The sequence below is a fragment of the Mus caroli genome, chromosome 8, assembly GCF_900094665.2.
Source record: "Mus caroli chromosome 8, CAROLI_EIJ_v1.1, whole genome shotgun sequence".
NCBI classification, from domain to species: Eukaryota; Metazoa; Chordata; class Mammalia; order Rodentia; family Muridae; genus Mus; species Mus caroli.
In genome coordinates this window covers 38879108-38895649 of record NC_034577.1, presented here as the reverse complement: position 1 = coordinate 38895649, position 16542 = coordinate 38879108, and the positions used below count along the sequence as shown (strand labels likewise).

General features: G+C 41.9%; 1 protein-coding gene across 3 annotated transcripts in view; it reads left to right on the top strand.

Moving 5' to 3' along the window:
* F11 (coagulation factor XI) overlaps window positions 1-15402 on the top strand; it is a 21388-nt gene extending 5986 nt beyond the window's left edge. For 2 of the 3 annotated variants that reach the window (XM_029480818.1, XM_021170368.2), the window contains 13 exons: window positions 3046-3208; window positions 5216-5322; window positions 6168-6327; window positions 8237-8346; window positions 8694-8853; window positions 9238-9347; window positions 9452-9614; window positions 9692-9804; window positions 11411-11570; window positions 12511-12686; window positions 13607-13702; window positions 14204-14343; window positions 14963-15402. In XM_029480818.1, coding sequence (XP_029336678.1) covers window positions 3174-3208; window positions 5216-5322; window positions 6168-6327; window positions 8237-8346; window positions 8694-8853; window positions 9238-9347; window positions 9452-9614; window positions 9692-9804; window positions 11411-11570; window positions 12511-12686; window positions 13607-13702; window positions 14204-14343; window positions 14963-15124 — 1692 coding nt within the window. In that variant the 5' untranslated portion in view covers window positions 3046-3173 and the 3' untranslated portion in view covers window positions 15125-15402. Of the gene's footprint in view, window positions 1-3045; window positions 3209-5210; window positions 5323-6167; window positions 6328-8236; window positions 8347-8693; window positions 8854-9237; window positions 9348-9451; window positions 9615-9691; window positions 9805-11410; window positions 11571-12510; window positions 12687-13606; window positions 13703-14203; window positions 14344-14962 lie in introns of those variants that run through there. The other variant, XM_029480819.1, reaches the window with a different exon arrangement.
* The last annotated feature ends 1140 nt before the right edge of the window (window positions 15403-16542 follow it).

The following is a 16542-nucleotide window of genomic DNA, read 5'->3' as shown; positions in this document are numbered from 1 at the left end:
CACTGGAAAGAGAGGCCCATTGGACATGCAAACTTTATATGCCCCAGTACAGGGGAAAGCCAGGGCCAAAAAAATGGGAATGGGTGGGTAGGGGAGTGGGGGGGAGGGTATGGGGGACTTTTGGGATAGCATTGGAAATGTAATTGAGGAAAATATGTAATAAAAAATTTAAAAAAACCAACAACAACTAGAAAAAATTCAAACCAAAAGTTTTCAAGAAATCTCATATGTAATAGTGACTGAAATAGTGTTTCCCTGAGGTCCTGGGGTAAGGCAGGAGTATCCACAACTTGGCTCCTGTGAATAGGAAACAAGGAACAGAGAGATGCAAGCATCTTCAGAAAGTTGTCTTAGGAGCCATCATGGACATTCCCAGGAGGGGTTCAGTTCTACTTTGAGTTTTCTGTGACATCTCATTACAGATTTTGATTTTTTTCCCCCCACAGCCTCGCCAGCATGGAAATTTATTCACAAGTCAGGGAGTCTGCCTATGTGTCCATCAATAGATGAATGCAAAGAGCAAACGCTGGATGTAGGCACAGTGCTGGGGGGGGGTGGCATGTTCTGCATTTAGCTAAAAAGGTTGTTTTAGTTTTTTACTAATTCTTCGAGAATGCCATATACCGTATTTTGCTCATTTTTACCTCGACTCCCCAAACTCCACCCAGACCCACCCCCCATTCTGTACCCACCTAACTCTGTGTTCTCCCTGTTTCATTTGGCCACAGTGAGGAATGAAATCATGACGTTTGTGTGACGATGACTGTGACTGGGCATCATCATATTCAGTGAGATAAGTCAGATTGGAGAAGATAAATATCACATTTTCTCAAACTTGTCGATTCTAGACCTTATATGGATGGATACATAAAATTCAGTGTGTGTGTGTGTGTGTGTGTGTGTGTGTGTGTGTTTGAAGTGACACACTCTAGGCTCTAGAGTCTAGGGGGATGACGGAGACTAGAAGGAAAGAGAGAAACGAGAAGATATGAAGAATAAATATAGTCGAATTACATGATACATGCCTATGATATTATGATGTATACACACCTATGCAGGTGTCCCATGAAGCCCACTGCTATGCAACGAATACGTGTCAATAAATATGTTGAGAGACTATCTACTGTCACTTCCCTTAAAACATTATATTAGAGATCCTGTGCACCACAGTAGGGAAGGTCGAAGGACCTAAGAGTCAGGAGAAAGATGGAAATTAACTGACTCTTCCCATAAATGTGGTTATGTACATAGAAAAATTCAAAGTAATGAATGCACTGATTATTTCAGGCAGATCAGCAAGGAGTTTACAAACTCAATGGATCCCCCGGGAGTGGAGGCACACACTTGTAATCTCAGGACTCAGGATACAGAGGGCCCATCAGAGGCCCTAACTCCAGCTCTTCTGTTCAAACTCTTCAATATACAAACAGTAGCCAACTCTCGTCAGTACTAGGAACTGTACTGAGATTATGAAAGTCAATATTATAGGTTAAACGATTCAAGTAGTGGCTACATCCTAATCAAAACTGCACATTTATTAATCCTTTAAAAGTCAATTCAACTTATCAAATCCTGGTGTTGTGCTTGATAAGAACATTTTAATGTGTTATGATGGCTTAATAGTAAAATGTTGCATTTCTTAGAGTTAACAGATAAACTGTGAAGTGGGAATAGACTGCCAATTAGCTGGAAACAGGCACGGTATGGTTTGGTGGGAGACAACACTGAACTTGGAAAAAGAAGTCGGATCTCTACGTAGCTCCTGGGATACTTGCCTGTAGTGGAGAAAACCATGTTCCCTACCAAATCTCTGCTGGATTTTGGGGATGGATCTGTAGTGAGGTTGCTCTTCCTCCCCACAAATCCCTTCAGCAGCCCCGTGGACGCAGAGGAGCCTATCCTTGGAATAACTTTTGTAAAGGCGTGGATTAAAAATATAAGGTTGCTGGGGAAAATCATTATATTGAAATATGAGTAGCTAAAGTGGAAAATACTCAGTACAGAATTAGTTGTGGCTCTGAGTTAACACCTTACATGACATTAGTGGCATGCCCAAAACTGAATAGAAATAACCAACAAATTATCGACAAATCATAATGATGTGATATCTCATCATCACATACACGACAAATATTAATCATGTTAATTGATTACATTAATAATACAGTTATGTATGTACCACATTTTGGTTAGGGATCAATGAAAAACCACATGAGTTTTTTTTCAGCTCGTTGGTTATCTAGGCCCTACAAGCCTCATAGGACGTTTTTTGACTGCTATGCACCTACAATCCTCTCAAGACATGACTGATGGCTGTTACAGCAGTCTGTATTTGAGTTAGATTTTATTCTTCTGGAAGAACTTCCACATGAGTCTGGTATTTGTTTTCAAGTTATAAAGAGAAATGGGCTACCAACACCTCTCCATGGGCATGTATGGCTGCATGAAGTAATCTTTTATTCAGTCACTAGGCAACAGTCCCTTAAAAGGTCACATACTGTGTGAATTATTAGCTATCTCTTCTAGCAACAGAGCACTTTTGAATTTTTATGCATTTTGACTTTTTAAAAACTAAAACTGATGTGAGGTTTTTGCTAAATAGAACTCAGTGAGTTTTCCCTGGTAAATGTTGGTCACGAGACCATTTTTAATGTTCGCATGACATCATACAAGGGGTCGTCAGTCTTGGCTTTTAGTTTGTGGTAGTGTCAAAACAATAAATGAACGGAAACACAGCACACCCTTGCTGACCCCCTAGAGGGGTTTCATGGGGAGTGTGTTCTTCTTGCCGGTCAACAGCTGAGAAATCACTGGGTTGCTCCCGCAGCCTTCCCAAGACAATCACTCATAAATGGGACAACACGGAGGGCCCCCATGTTGTTTGTGATTTATAGCTCCATCTGGGGCTGTTCCCTGAAGAGCGTTGCCGGATCTGATGTCCGAGGTCAGGCATATTTGGCATTGACTTTTTAACAAACCATGTAACGAGGAAAGCGCCCACCAACATCCGCAGTAATGTGCGCCCACGTGGTTTTTTCTTCACAGAATGTGTTACTAAGGTCTTCAAAGACATCAGCTTTCAAGGAGGTGACCTGAGTACTGTTTTCACACCGAGCGCCACCTACTGCCGCCTGGTCTGCACTCACCACCCACGGTGCTTGCTCTTCACGTTCATGGCTGAGTCATCTTCCGAGGATCCTACCAAACGGTAACAGTTTCTGTTTCTCTGAAGAGGAACTGATTTCCAGTGCCAGTTACTCACCAATGCAGATTACCTTACAACCCCACTCTTGCCATTTTACAAAACGGGATGTTAGCGGCTGGAAAGTAAGTTTCCTTCCACGGAAATACTAAATATTACAGGGAGGATAGCGCTTAGGCACATTGGTGGAAAACTGTAATAACTCCTGGGATCTCAATCATAAAGTCACGTTTTTGCTCTTCATCCATGGTTTGTCTTACATTCTTTTCCTGTCTTGGCTATTGGCTAACAATGGTGGGGTTATCTAGAGCTTCCTTCTAACCTTTCAATTAGGGGGGAAATGTTTTAAAAGCTACTTTAAAAATTATTACAACAATTTTCTACCCCCTCCAATATCCTGTCATATTATGTGGCTTTCTTGGCTCCCATCAGTGGTTCAATAAGTCATGCAGACTTTTATATAAAACTTAAGGCCCTTCATTGGGGCAGGCAGACTCTCAGCTCTCTTCTCTAAACTTAAATTGTCTGCCAAGTAGCTAACACTTTATCTCTCTTCCATTCCCTCTCCCTCTCCCTCTCCCTCTCCCTCTCCCTCTCCCTCTCCCTCTCCCTCTCCCTCTCCCTCTCCCTCTCCCTCTCCCTCTCCCTCTCCCTCTCCCTCTCCCTCTCNCNCCCCCNCCCCCAGAAGTCCCACCCTTGTATTTCCTGTCCCACTTTAGGCAATATGAGTGGGTTGTGGAAGGACAAGCACTTACAAATCGGAAGCTGGTGATGGGCCATAGACAGGACGATACCAAACATCTGCCAGAACTTAGCTCTTTGCCAGTATGGCAATCAACAATTCCACAATTGAAAGTACAGAGACACGCCTTAATACCATATAAGGAAGGTCATCGCAACACTGTCATATTTGCTTTACCTACCTGTATATGGTCACAGATAAATACTGAAAGTGAGTTTAAAATATCATCGACCTGCACATCTAAATACTTCAGCATGAATTTCCCAATAAGGAAAGTGTAAGAAGCTCAACAAAGTTAAACATTCTTGAAATGTTAATTTTAGCTGTTAATTAAATTCTCATCAAATTTCACAGGTTCCTATGGCTGTTTCTCCTTCTCTTATTTTTAAAATATTGCATCCATTTCTGTCTCTATGCTAAGCTTGAAATTTTAATATATAACCTTTAATGCAAAATTAAGTTGCCAATATCTTTGTTATTGCTGGTTTCTCAGATGATTACATATTGCTGTCAGCATTAAATATTCTTCTGAAAGCTAGAACAGAGATTGGCAAGACAGGGATAAAACTTTAGGCTTTGTTGAACCAAATGCAAAGAAGGACATTCTGCATTTCTAACACTATCTTAGAATGTAACCATGTGTGGGCTGGAGGGATTGCTCAGCGGTTAAGTTTGCTGGCTGCTCTTCTAAAGGGCCCTAGGTTTGCTACCCCAACTTCCAGAGATTTGCAATCATTGGTAACTCCAGCTCTAGGTGATTCAATGCCACCTTCTGCCTTTCTCATGCATGTGATCTCATACAGACACAGAGAGAGAGAGAGAGAGAGAGAGAGAGAGAGAGAGAGAGAGAGCGAGAAAGAGAGAGACACAGAGAGAGAGACAGAGAGAGAGAGGCAGAGGCAGAGACTGAGAGAGTGTGTGTTTAAAGTTTAAAATGTAGCCATGTAAAACATAGAAAACCATTTCTATCTCAAGGACAACACAAAAATGGCAGATTTTAAGCAACATTTTAGCAATAGGTTAAAGTCCTTCCATTCTTGTTCATGTCCTGTTGGAAAGGAGGGCCATGTGTGCTCTTTTAGATGTAGGGATGTTGTAATAAAAAGCAAAGTCAAATCTTGCTAATTAAACATTTGTTTTGGCAGGAAACCCAGTCGTTTGTCTCCTTCTCTTTGACCTTCGGATCCACTCTTTGAAAGCATGAATTCCCGCTGAATAATGTTATTTTCATTTTATTTTACTATTTTATTTTATTTTTAAAAAAAGAACAGGTTTGCTTGCATCCTGAAGGACAGCGTCACAGAAATATTGCCAATGGTAAACATGACAGGCGCGGTCTCTGGATATTCCTTCAAGCAATGCCCTCAGCAATTAAGTGGTAAGATTTTTTTTTTATCAAATACAATAAAAACTAGCCACTAGAGTATATACGTGTAATCGATTCAGATACAGGTTTGTAGCTATAAAATAAAATACTACCACCTAGGTCTAAACTTCCCACCAAGGAACCATCGTCCTATGTAGAGTAGAGGACACAATTTTCTTCCTTCCTCTCCCCATAAGCACACTGTCTCTCTTTACCATTTCTTAGCTTCATAAAGGCATGTCAGCACCTCAGTTCTTATTATTGCACATAAAAGCCCTCGTTATAAAAACTAATTCAAATCAAGAGAAGAAAATGCAGACTGAAGTGGTGCATGTTCTAGTAATGGCATGGGCACTTTTCAGTAAGTTAAGGGGTGAACCAGTTGGTCAGTGCGGTTTGAGGTCAGAAAGTCAAAATGCAAATTCACAAGCTTTCTATTTGTTGAAAAAATTATTTATTTATTTTATATGCATTGGTGTTTTGCCTCCATGTGTCTGTGTGAGCGTGTCAGATCCCCTGGAACTAGAGTTACGCACAGTTGTGAGCTGCCATGTGGGTGTTGGGAATTGGACCCAGGCCCTCTGGAAGAGCAGCCAGTGGTTTGAATCGCTGAGCCCCCTCTCCAGTTTCAAATGTACAAGCTTAAAGCGGTTCCAGTCTAAGAGGCACATTGGCTTCCTCGTAATACCTCCTAGTGGGAGTGGGAATCACGGCCGAGTGAACCAAAACATAGAACTTCCACGGGAGAGTGGGCGAGAAGCGAGCAGTTTCCACGCGAGAGGGCCAGCAGTGAAGGCAGCGTACTGTAGTTGCCCCTCACTTCTGGTGACGCCTAGATTCTCCGCCTTTGTTTCCAGCTTGCAGCAAAGAGGTGTACGTGAACCTAGACATGAAGGGCATGAACTATAACAGCTCTGTGGTGAAGAATGCTCGAGAATGCCAGGAGAGATGCACAGACGATGCCCACTGCCAGTTTTTCACATATGCGACAGGGCATTTCCCCAGTGTGGACCATCGGTGAGTGAGCGGGAGTCTGAGCCCCTGGATATAAGCCTGGTCGGGGAAAGAAAACCGCTGGTTCCTTAGGCATTTTCATCAATTTGAAGCCTAAACTTTTTTTTTTTTAACCCCAAGATATTTGCATAACAACAATCACTGTTTTGTCATGAAAAGGTCATAGCCTGTCTAATTAACACACATTTAAGTCATATTCAAATTTCAGAACTGGAGGATGGCTCAGTGGGCGCATAAACACACTGCTCATGCAAGCACGGGGACCCTGAGTTTGGATCCCAGCATGCACATAAAAGCCAGATATGGGTGTGTATGCCTTTAACCCCAGTGCTTGGGACATGGGCACAGGGTGACGGGACAGAGGGAGGATGGTTGGAGCTCACTGGTTAGCTCCAGGTCTTTTATTATTATTATTATTATTATTATTATTATTATTATTATTATTATTATTTACTGTCTTTATTTACATTTCAAATGTTATCTCCTTTCCCCGCCCCCCCAACCCCCTCTCCTATTCCCCTCCCATTTCTACTAGGTTGTTCACCCACCCACCCACCAACCCACTCCTGCCTCCCCACCCTGGCATTCCCCTACACTGGGGCATAGAGCCTTCACAGGACCAAGGGATTCTCCTCCCATTGATGCCTGACAAGACCATTCTCTTTAGCTCCAGGCTTAGGGAGAGATCCTGTCTGGAGGGGAAAAGGCAGGGAGGTGATAGGGCCAGAACTCTAACATCTCCCCCCCTTGGACTTCCTATTCACACTTGCATACCCACACACCCTACACACCATATACAATACGTACAGCGTGGCCTCACAGATTCTATGTATGTTGTAAAGCATACACAAGCTTACCCTATATCCTAGCTAACTTCAAAAGGCATTACATTTTCACACTTATGGTTCTGAGTGCCCTGGTTTGCTTGGCCATGCTCTTCCCAGTCTAACAAATGTCCTAACCTAAAAATCATCAAAACTTACAGTTTGTTTCTCTATCTACCTACATGTACAGTTCTGTCCCTTACCCAAGAAGAAGTCATTGAAACCCATGTGCAAAGTTTTCTCCTGTTCGATGTGGGATTTTGAACTCCTCCAGGAAGAAATCTGTGATATAAAAACATATGACTAACGAGAGGGAATGACTAAATCTGCATCTTCAGATTTAAATTGTTATTAGAAAAGTATATGACTTGTTCTTTTACAAACATTTTAATTGTGTGTGTGTGTGTGTGTGTGTGTGTATGTATGTGTGTGCCTGTGCGTTTAGACACACACGTGTGCAGATAACTATAGAGCCAGAAGAGACATCTCTCCATCTCTCAAAGTTCATTTTTAGACTTAGGAATCTTTGACATTATCTAGATTTACACAGTCAACAACAGGTATGTGGAAGTTAGATTTTAACCTTGGCTATTCCTACCTCACTTTCCATAATTCTGAAAAAAAAATGAATGGGAAGTGAAACATTAAAGATGTCTTTTATAATGAATAATTAAAAAAAATGGAAAGTAGCCTTCTATGGCTCTCTTTAGCTCTCCTCAGAGGACATGTTTTATGTCTTAGACTTCACAGAATGCCAACTGCAGGCCAGGAAAATGTTCCTAGGGCTTACACAAAAGCATATTTGGAGGGCTAACGTGAACCCGTTCACACAACCACCTCACACCACATCAGGTCTTCTGTGTTGTCCTCTCACTGATGAGATAACATTATTCCTGAGTCCACAGAGCCTCCCTGTGGTTAGAAGAGCTGCCAGGATTCACGCGGCCAATTGGCTCTGCAGGTGAACACTTCTGAGCAATTCCTCTGTTATTACAGTCATTTCCCCCCTGCGGACCGTAACTTCTTATCCTCTCATGTTTTCATATACTTGGAAAGAACAATATTTTTCCATTTTTGTTTGTATTCAGTAAAATGTGTCTTTTGAAGTACACCCAAACGGGGACGCCAACCACAATAACGAAGCTCAATGGCGTGGTATCTGGATTTTCATTGAAGTCCTGTGGACTTTCAAATTTGGGTAAGTATCATTTTTTTCTCGATGAGATATTGGTACCATTAAGCCCGAGTGAAGCAGAGAATATGTGCAATGGGTCTAACTTTAAAAACAGCAGATGGTCATACATGAAGTGAACCCAGTAACCTTTTACTGTCTTCATAGTGATATGGTTCACTATGTCCTGGAAAGCATTTCTTTCTTAAATTTCAAATTTGTTCTTTTTATAAACAACAACAAAAATAAATACATAAATAAATAGGTCTTTGGATGAACTTTCCATTTGTAATACAATTTACAAACCCTGTCTGGGATGTCTATGATGTTGCTGGTGCCCCTGCCTTCCTAACACAGTTTCTTCCCTTGGACAGCTTGTATCAGGGACATTTTCCCAAACATGGTGCTGGCAGACCTTAACATTGACAGCGTGGTGGCCCCAGATGCTTTCGTCTGTCGTCGCATCTGCACGCATCACCCCACTTGTTTGTTCTTCACATTCTTTTCCCAAGCATGGCCAAAAGAATCTCAGAGGTAAGGAGTTATCATTAAGGGTCATCTGGTCTTTTTAAAAACAGCCAATAAAAACGTGCTGCACAATCAAGATAGGAAATGTCTAAGTAGCAGGAGGCTTCTGGACTCCTTGAGATAGATTTGAATTGCAGAAAGGAATGGTATCAGCAGGAGGAAACACTCTGGGACCACTGACAATAGGGCAAGGTTCAAAAATGTTTTGAAAAGTTCTTAATGACATTACAATTTGCAGAACGTGACTTGGTGATTCAAGAAGCGATGCTAGGATGAGGTTGCTATTAAATGCCTCTCTGAGCTACCTTTATTTGCTATACTTGTAACAAGTGGTCTTTCTCTTTGGTATATTTTATCTGATTTATTCATACACTCCCTTTGGTCCTTTAGACATCTTTGTCTCCTTAAAACATCTGAAAGTGGATTACCAAGCACACGCTTTACAAAGAGCCACGCCCTTTCGGGGTTCAGTCTCCAGCACTGCAGGCACAGCGTCCCAGGTAAACAATGGAGTCTGTCCCTCTCCCTGAGCTCCACAGCCCCAAGGAACTGGATGACTGTGAAGGCTACACACTTCAAACCTGGCGTGTGCTTTGTTGTCTAGTATTCTGCCATCCGTCCTTTTACAACGACACTGATTTCTTGGGAGAAGAGCTGGACATCGTCGATGTGAAAGGCCAAGAAACCTGTCAGAAAGCGTGTACCAATAACGCCCGCTGCCAGTTCTTTACCTACTATCCATCGCACGGACTGTGCAATGAGAGGAAGTAAGGCACAAGTTAGGTGGATGCTCTTGGAGCATCTCCTTGTAGGATGAGTTTTGCTTACAGAGTTTTGTTTTCAGCCGCAGGGGCAGATGTTACTTAAAGCTTTCCTCCAATGGATCTCCGACGAGAATACTTCATGGGAGGGGAGGCATCTCTGGATACTCACTGAGGCTGTGCAAAATGGATAATGGTGAGTACTTGAAAAAATACAACTGAAGGGGAATATTCAACGTAACATATCGACACGAGGCTAGTCTACAACAACCACAGAGAGGTGGAGACAGCAGCACAAGGAGGCTGAGGCAGGAGAATCAGAAATTTAATACCAGATTGGATTAAAAAGCAAACTCCTGTATAAAAAATGACAACAAAATAGACATGGAAGAGAGAACAAAGTTAACAAATTTGGAGGTTTTCCCTTACATATATGTATGTGTATGTATATATGTGTGTGTGTGTTGTGTGCGTGTGTATATGTATATGTATATATGTCATTTCAAGTGGCATTTCCTGTAGAGACAGACCCAGAGGGCCAATTTTTGTTTTCAAGATCAATGGATACTTTTGTCTTGTTTTTTTTTTTTTAATTATCAGAGATTAAACTATTAACCAGTCCATTAAATAAATTATTCATTTTCTTCCCACTTAATCTTTCATGATTAGATGCTATGATATATGATATATATATGATATATATAATTTCTCTCTCATATATATATGTATATATATACATATATACACACATATATATAATGCCAGGTGTTAAGATATCCTGTAAATTGTGGTGAGATTTCATCAACAAAGTGTGACCCTAATTACTCCTCGTGAAAGTTTCAAAAGTATAAAACCTTTTTCATCAGATCATTTGCTATTCTAGAAGGTGACTCCATCCTTAGTTTCAGAGGACCTGATTTATAGCACATTGAGATGTTTTATCCCAACAACTGCAGTGCCCTAAACAGAAAACATGCCTTCCTAGAATTCAGTGGTTTGATAGCAATCTCTGGGTGGCCTGAGCCTCTTAAGGAAGTTAATTAAGTTATACTTCATACACACTGTGTTTTACTCATGATAAATTTACCTAATAAGAAGGAACATTCAAAACAAGTATTGTCTTAATTCTATTTCTTCGTGGTAGAAGGAGCAACTAGAAAGACTGTTAAGTCATGTGAATATGCTTTAACAACTGGGATCCAGAACAGATACCTTGATACATTGAAGATTACATTTCTCACCCACTTCTGCCTTCATTATGTTTGTCTCTGTTGAATTTATAGCCTGGTCTGTACAGGTGACAGAATGGATCAGGTGTAGATTGACAGAGGAGAAAATATGGAGGGTAATAAACCTGCCTGCCTTCTCGTGCATAGAGAAGTAGTTACGCTGTACAGTATTGGGCTACAATACTTACCTTTATGTAAGAGAGAAGATCGAACTGAGTTGTTTTTCGTATTTACTCTGTTGTTGGTCTCTAATGTAACTTGACTTTCTAAAGGCACCTAGCAATGGACACCACTAAAAGATTCTTCATCCCCAATGCAAAGTTGAGCAGTTGAGCACTATAAGTTTTCAGCATTTTGTTCAAGTTGATGGAGCAGACATAGAGATAGAACTTTTTCTGAAGGCTTGCATTGGGCTTACTGATAACGTGTCCTAGTTACTGCTTGCCTGTTAACTTTCTAAAGGTTACCTTTCGGCTGATAGGTTGAAAGGCTTCTGGGAGATTTCTCAGAAGCCTTTCAGGACCAGGGACAGTGAAGCCTAGGTAACTGCTAACCACACTCTCTCTGTTGTAGTGTGCACAACTAAAATCAAGCCCAGGGTGGTAGGAGGAGCTGCGTCTGTTCACGGTGAGTGGCCATGGCAGGTGACCCTGCACACCAGCCGGGGACACCTGTGTGGAGGCTCCATCATTGGAAACCAGTGGATACTGACAGCAGCTCATTGTTTCTCTGGGTGAGTATTATTGGTATTCTCCTGGGATCGCCATCATCAAGGTGAAATCTGGGACTATCATAAGAGTCAATAAACACTTTGAAAATGTAAATGATCCTGTTTATTAATTAGTTCTCTCTGTGTGGGCAGAGATGATGGTGTAGAAGAGACCAGTTCTCATCATTTGGCCACAGTAGAACAGGGGCAGGAGCAGAGTAGATTGCCCACCTCTGCCTTGTCATTCAAACGCAATTTATTTCCATTGACTTCCTGCTGGTGCCTGGTGGCGAAGCACAGGGCCAGAGTGAAGCTCACAATTCCCAGCTCTCTGACTCCTGGTTACCCTAGTCTCTCTTTCTCTGCCTATGAATGCTTCGTGTTCAGCACACACCATCAAACCAGATCCCCGCACTTAGCATTGCTTTTCGATATTGGCCAAATGTGAGCATCTTAGCCGGGGAAGCGTGTATCTCGAGGAAATTCGGTTGAGTGAAACCTTTCTGTACTACTTTAGTGCCTCTGTTGCTTCCAGACACAGGTTTAGAGGTTAATTGTTTTGTTCATTTTTTTCCATGCATGGATGCATTATGCACATAATTCAATACTACACTTGAGATCAATAGTCCCCTTTGCAAGCACATATGAAAACACACAGAAAGTCCCAGTGACTTTTCTTTAAATTCTGTCCAAGACAAGGTTGAGACTAATACTGAACTCTCCTGAGCTTGTGGATGTGCTGGGGAGTGGAAAGACCATTTATTTATAGTGTTCAATATTAGTGCAAGAACTAATCCAGTGCTTTCACTGTAGAGGAAATATGTGACTAAAAGTTTTGAGAATAAAATCACTCTTTTACCACCTAAAGGTAGAAACAGATGCAGAGTATAAATAACTGTGAAACACAAATATTTGGAAATTGCCTAGTGATAGATTTTTTTTTTCCATTCTGTTTGTTCCTTAGGATAGAGACACCTAAAAAGCTGCGTGTCTACGGTGGCATTGTAAATCAATCAGAAATAAATGAAGGGACTGCTTTCTTCAGGGTTCAAGAAATGATAATTCATGATCAGTATACGACAGCAGAAAGTGGGTATGATATTGCCCTGTTAAAACTGGAATCAGCCATGAATTACACAGGTATATAGAGTTTTAGGTGACCTAGAGTAAACATTCACTCACAGTCTCATCTACGGGGTCTAATCAACAGCCAGACAAGGAAGGTCTGGAAAGATGGCCTCACTCTGTTGAGACAGAGAGGTTGCCTTAGAATACTAGATTAGACTTGGAGAGTGCAGATGGGGAGACTTGCCTTCAGGTACATAGAATGACATCGTTTTATAAAATACAGAAGCAGTAAGAATAATGATTGATATTTTGCTTTAGTAACAAAGGGCTTGACAACACAATTAAGCAAATGCTACAGAATATTAAACCTCATTAAAAATAAAAGGTGATGTAAAGAGGGCATGTCTTACCCTTCTCCTGTCCCTTCTGCTTGGGATGTTTCATATGTGCCACTGAACACATGACATGAAACACATGAGAAAAAGATAACAAATATCATAAAGAAAGAGAGCATGATTAATGTCAGGTGAAGTAACACCCCTTTCTGGGACAAATGATTGGCTTTCTTTCTGCTTCGGTCAGCTTTTCGCCACTGTGACAAAATGCCCGATGTAACCACCCTGTAAGAAAGAAAGGTAATATGGGCTCTCATGATGTCAGAGGCTTCAGCTTGCAGTTGGGGGGCTGCACTGCTTTGGAGCCCTTGGTAAGAAATGTGCAGAGGAGCAAATTTTCACCTCCTGGATGCTGGGAAGCAAAAACGAAGGGACGGGGCTCCTGATAGCCCCTTCAAAGGCCCACCCTCAGTGACGTCACTTCCTTCCTATACCTCCCCCCAACTCTCTCTCTCTCTCTCTCTCTCTCTCTCTCTCTCTCATCTCTAAGTAGTGTCACAGGCTGGGATGGAGTCTTTGAACATGGGCCTTTGGGAAGACACCTCAGATCCAAACCCTAGTGGCTTCTGATGACTAAACTGTGATTTTCAAAATTAGATTTTCAGCGGCCAATATGCCTGCCTTCCAAAGGAGATAGAAACGCAGTGCACACAGAATGCTGGGTGACTGGATGGGGGTACACAGGACTAAGAGGTAACAAACCATGCCTTCTATCTCTGCTTTATCCTGAAATCAAAGAACAGAGCTTAACCATTGCCTCTGTTTCTATCTAGTCATATGGCCCAAAGGTGAGTCAAGTCAATAACAGGAAGACTGATAACAAAGATCAATACATCTGATCAGAAACGTTAACTATGATTAAACCCCTCTAAAGACCATTTTAACTGGAGACTTTTAGTTTGGGACCTAACACTCTATGTAAAAGTTCTAGCCTGGTTTCTAATTATTTTGTCTGAAAAGAAATTCTACTTAGTGTCAGTTAATTTTGAACTTAATAACATTAATGAAATTATATACACAATAGTAGAAACAATGTCTTCTTTATACTCCATACTTACAAAAATGACTTATGAATCAAGCTTAGTAATACCACCCTCCCCCCAGGATTTGTATGTACAATTTTGGCTTTTAAATATAATTGTATATACATCTATAATAATTATTCCTCTAAAACACTAATATGACCCTTTTCAGGTGAAGTACAAAGTACTCTTCAGAAAGCTAAGGTACCATTGGTGTCAAATGAAGAATGTCAGACAAGATACAGAAGACACAAAATAACCAACAAGATGATCTGTGCAGGCTACAAAGAAGGAGGGAAGGATGCGTGCAAGGTAAAACATTCTCAAGCAATCAGTCATACCAGATTGAAGTGAGAGCTTAATGCATTTGTACAAACCACTCTACCATTGAGCAGTGTCCGAGTGTGCTTCCTGTTGCTGTGATAAAACACTGACCAAACACAACTCAGGGAAGGCAAGGGTTTATCTAACTTACAGGTTACACAGTCCACCATAGCTAAAAGTCAAGGTAGGCAGGAACTGCAGCAGAGACGTGGAGGAGTGCTACTTCCTGGCTTGTGTTTAGTCTTGTGTTCGATACTTTTCTTTTGCGACAATGTATTTAACAATTAGCAGTGGTGAAAGTTCCCCCACAGGCATGCCCACAGTCCAGGCTGATGGCAGAGGTGCCTCAGCTGTGTTCCCTCTTCCCAGGTGTGTGAGATTGACAACTCAGATTAGCCATCGCAAGCAGACCACTTGGTGGGTTTATTTTAGGTAAACTAAACTCTACAGGAGGAAGGAAAGCTGGATAAAGGAGAACAATTGGATGTTTGGATGCTTGTGAGAGGGCCAGAATATTAGGTGAAATTGCTGTGAGCAATACTTACTTAACTCAGGAAAGGCCTACCATGATCCCGGCATGTGTCTTCTTTTTCTCCCCCTTTGACAGGGAGATTCTGGAGGGCCCCTGTCCTGCAAATACAATGGGGTCTGGCACTTGGTGGGCATCACAAGCTGGGGTGAAGGCTGTGGTCAGAAGGAGAGACCGGGGGTCTACACGAACGTGGCCAAGTACGTGGACTGGATTCTGGAGAAAACTCAAACAGTCTGAAAGAGTTTGAGGGCATCACTTTGTGGCCCTGGAAGATTATTCCATAGAAGCAAATTGACATCTCTGGTGAAGACACTGGGATGCTGACTCTTCCACTGTAACCAACTGAAGGGCCTTGATATACGTACGAACACCCAGAAAGAAAACTATTATTTTCAGAATTCCTGATCTGGGAGAACCACTGGTTGTTTTCTGCATCCAGCTACTACTCAAGGAAACAAATACAGCATGGAGATTTTAAAAATAAAAACACATCAGATATACAAGGAAAATATCAAGTAAGGGTGCTGTCTGCCTTTTTAGTCTCTGTGACAAATACCTAAAGCAGTTCACAAAAGGAAAAACTTCTTTTGCACACCTTTCCTGAGGTTTTAGCCTATGATCTGGTTGGCTGGCCCCATTGCTTTAGCCTAAGGTGAGGCAGAACAATATGGCCACAGGAGGCCGTGGAGAAGGAGTCCGCTCAGCTCATAGTAGGCAGGAAGCAAATGGAAACAGGAAAGTATTGGGGACATGAATGGTCCTTCAAGAATTTACTGTCAATCATTTACTTCTTCCAGAGACATCCTACTCCCTAAACTCCCACTCCTTCCCAGATAACACCTCTGGCTGGAGGCAGTCCTAGCTGGCACCAAGAGATCAGGTAGAAAGGCAAAGGAAACCATATAAGGAGTTGTTAAGTGCAAAATCAAAACCAGAAGGAATGCAGACAGGAACTCAAAATGTCCATTTGTAAGAATCTTTTTTTCTCTGCCTATATGAATCCCCCTCCTGTGTAAAGGACTGACTCAATTCAGTGATGGGTTTTGAGAAGTCTGTTAGGTTTTGTGAGTGTGTGTGTATGTGTCTGTCTGTCTGTCTGTGCACATTCATGTTTAGGTATGTGCAGGTACCTGGTGGGGGCTATCAACCTTGCATTATTTCTCATGTGTCATCTACCCTAGCTTTTGAAAGACAGAGTGTCTTACTGGGATTGGAGACTTAGGCTAGCAAGTCCAGGACCATTCTGTCTCTACCTCCCCAAACTGAAATTAAGAAGACATGTCATGGTGCTTAACTTAAATCAATCAATCTCCCTCTCCCTTCCCCTCCCCCCCACTCTCTCTCTCTTCTCTCTCTCTCTCTCTCTCTCTCTCTCTCTCTCTCTCTCTCTCCTTCCTCCTCCTCTCCCTCCCACTCTCTCTTGGGTGTGCATGTGCACATGTGCAAGTCATAGTGTGTGTGCAGGGCAGTGGACCATCTTCAGGAGTCAATGCTCTCCTTCCATCATGTAAGGTCCAGGGATGGACATTAGGTGTTCAGATTTGGTGACAAATGTCTGTACCTTCTTAGCCACGTCACAATCCAGCTGTCCAGATTTCCTACAGATGCTGGGAATCAAATCTGAGTTCTCAGGGTTGCCTAGCAAGCATCATTAC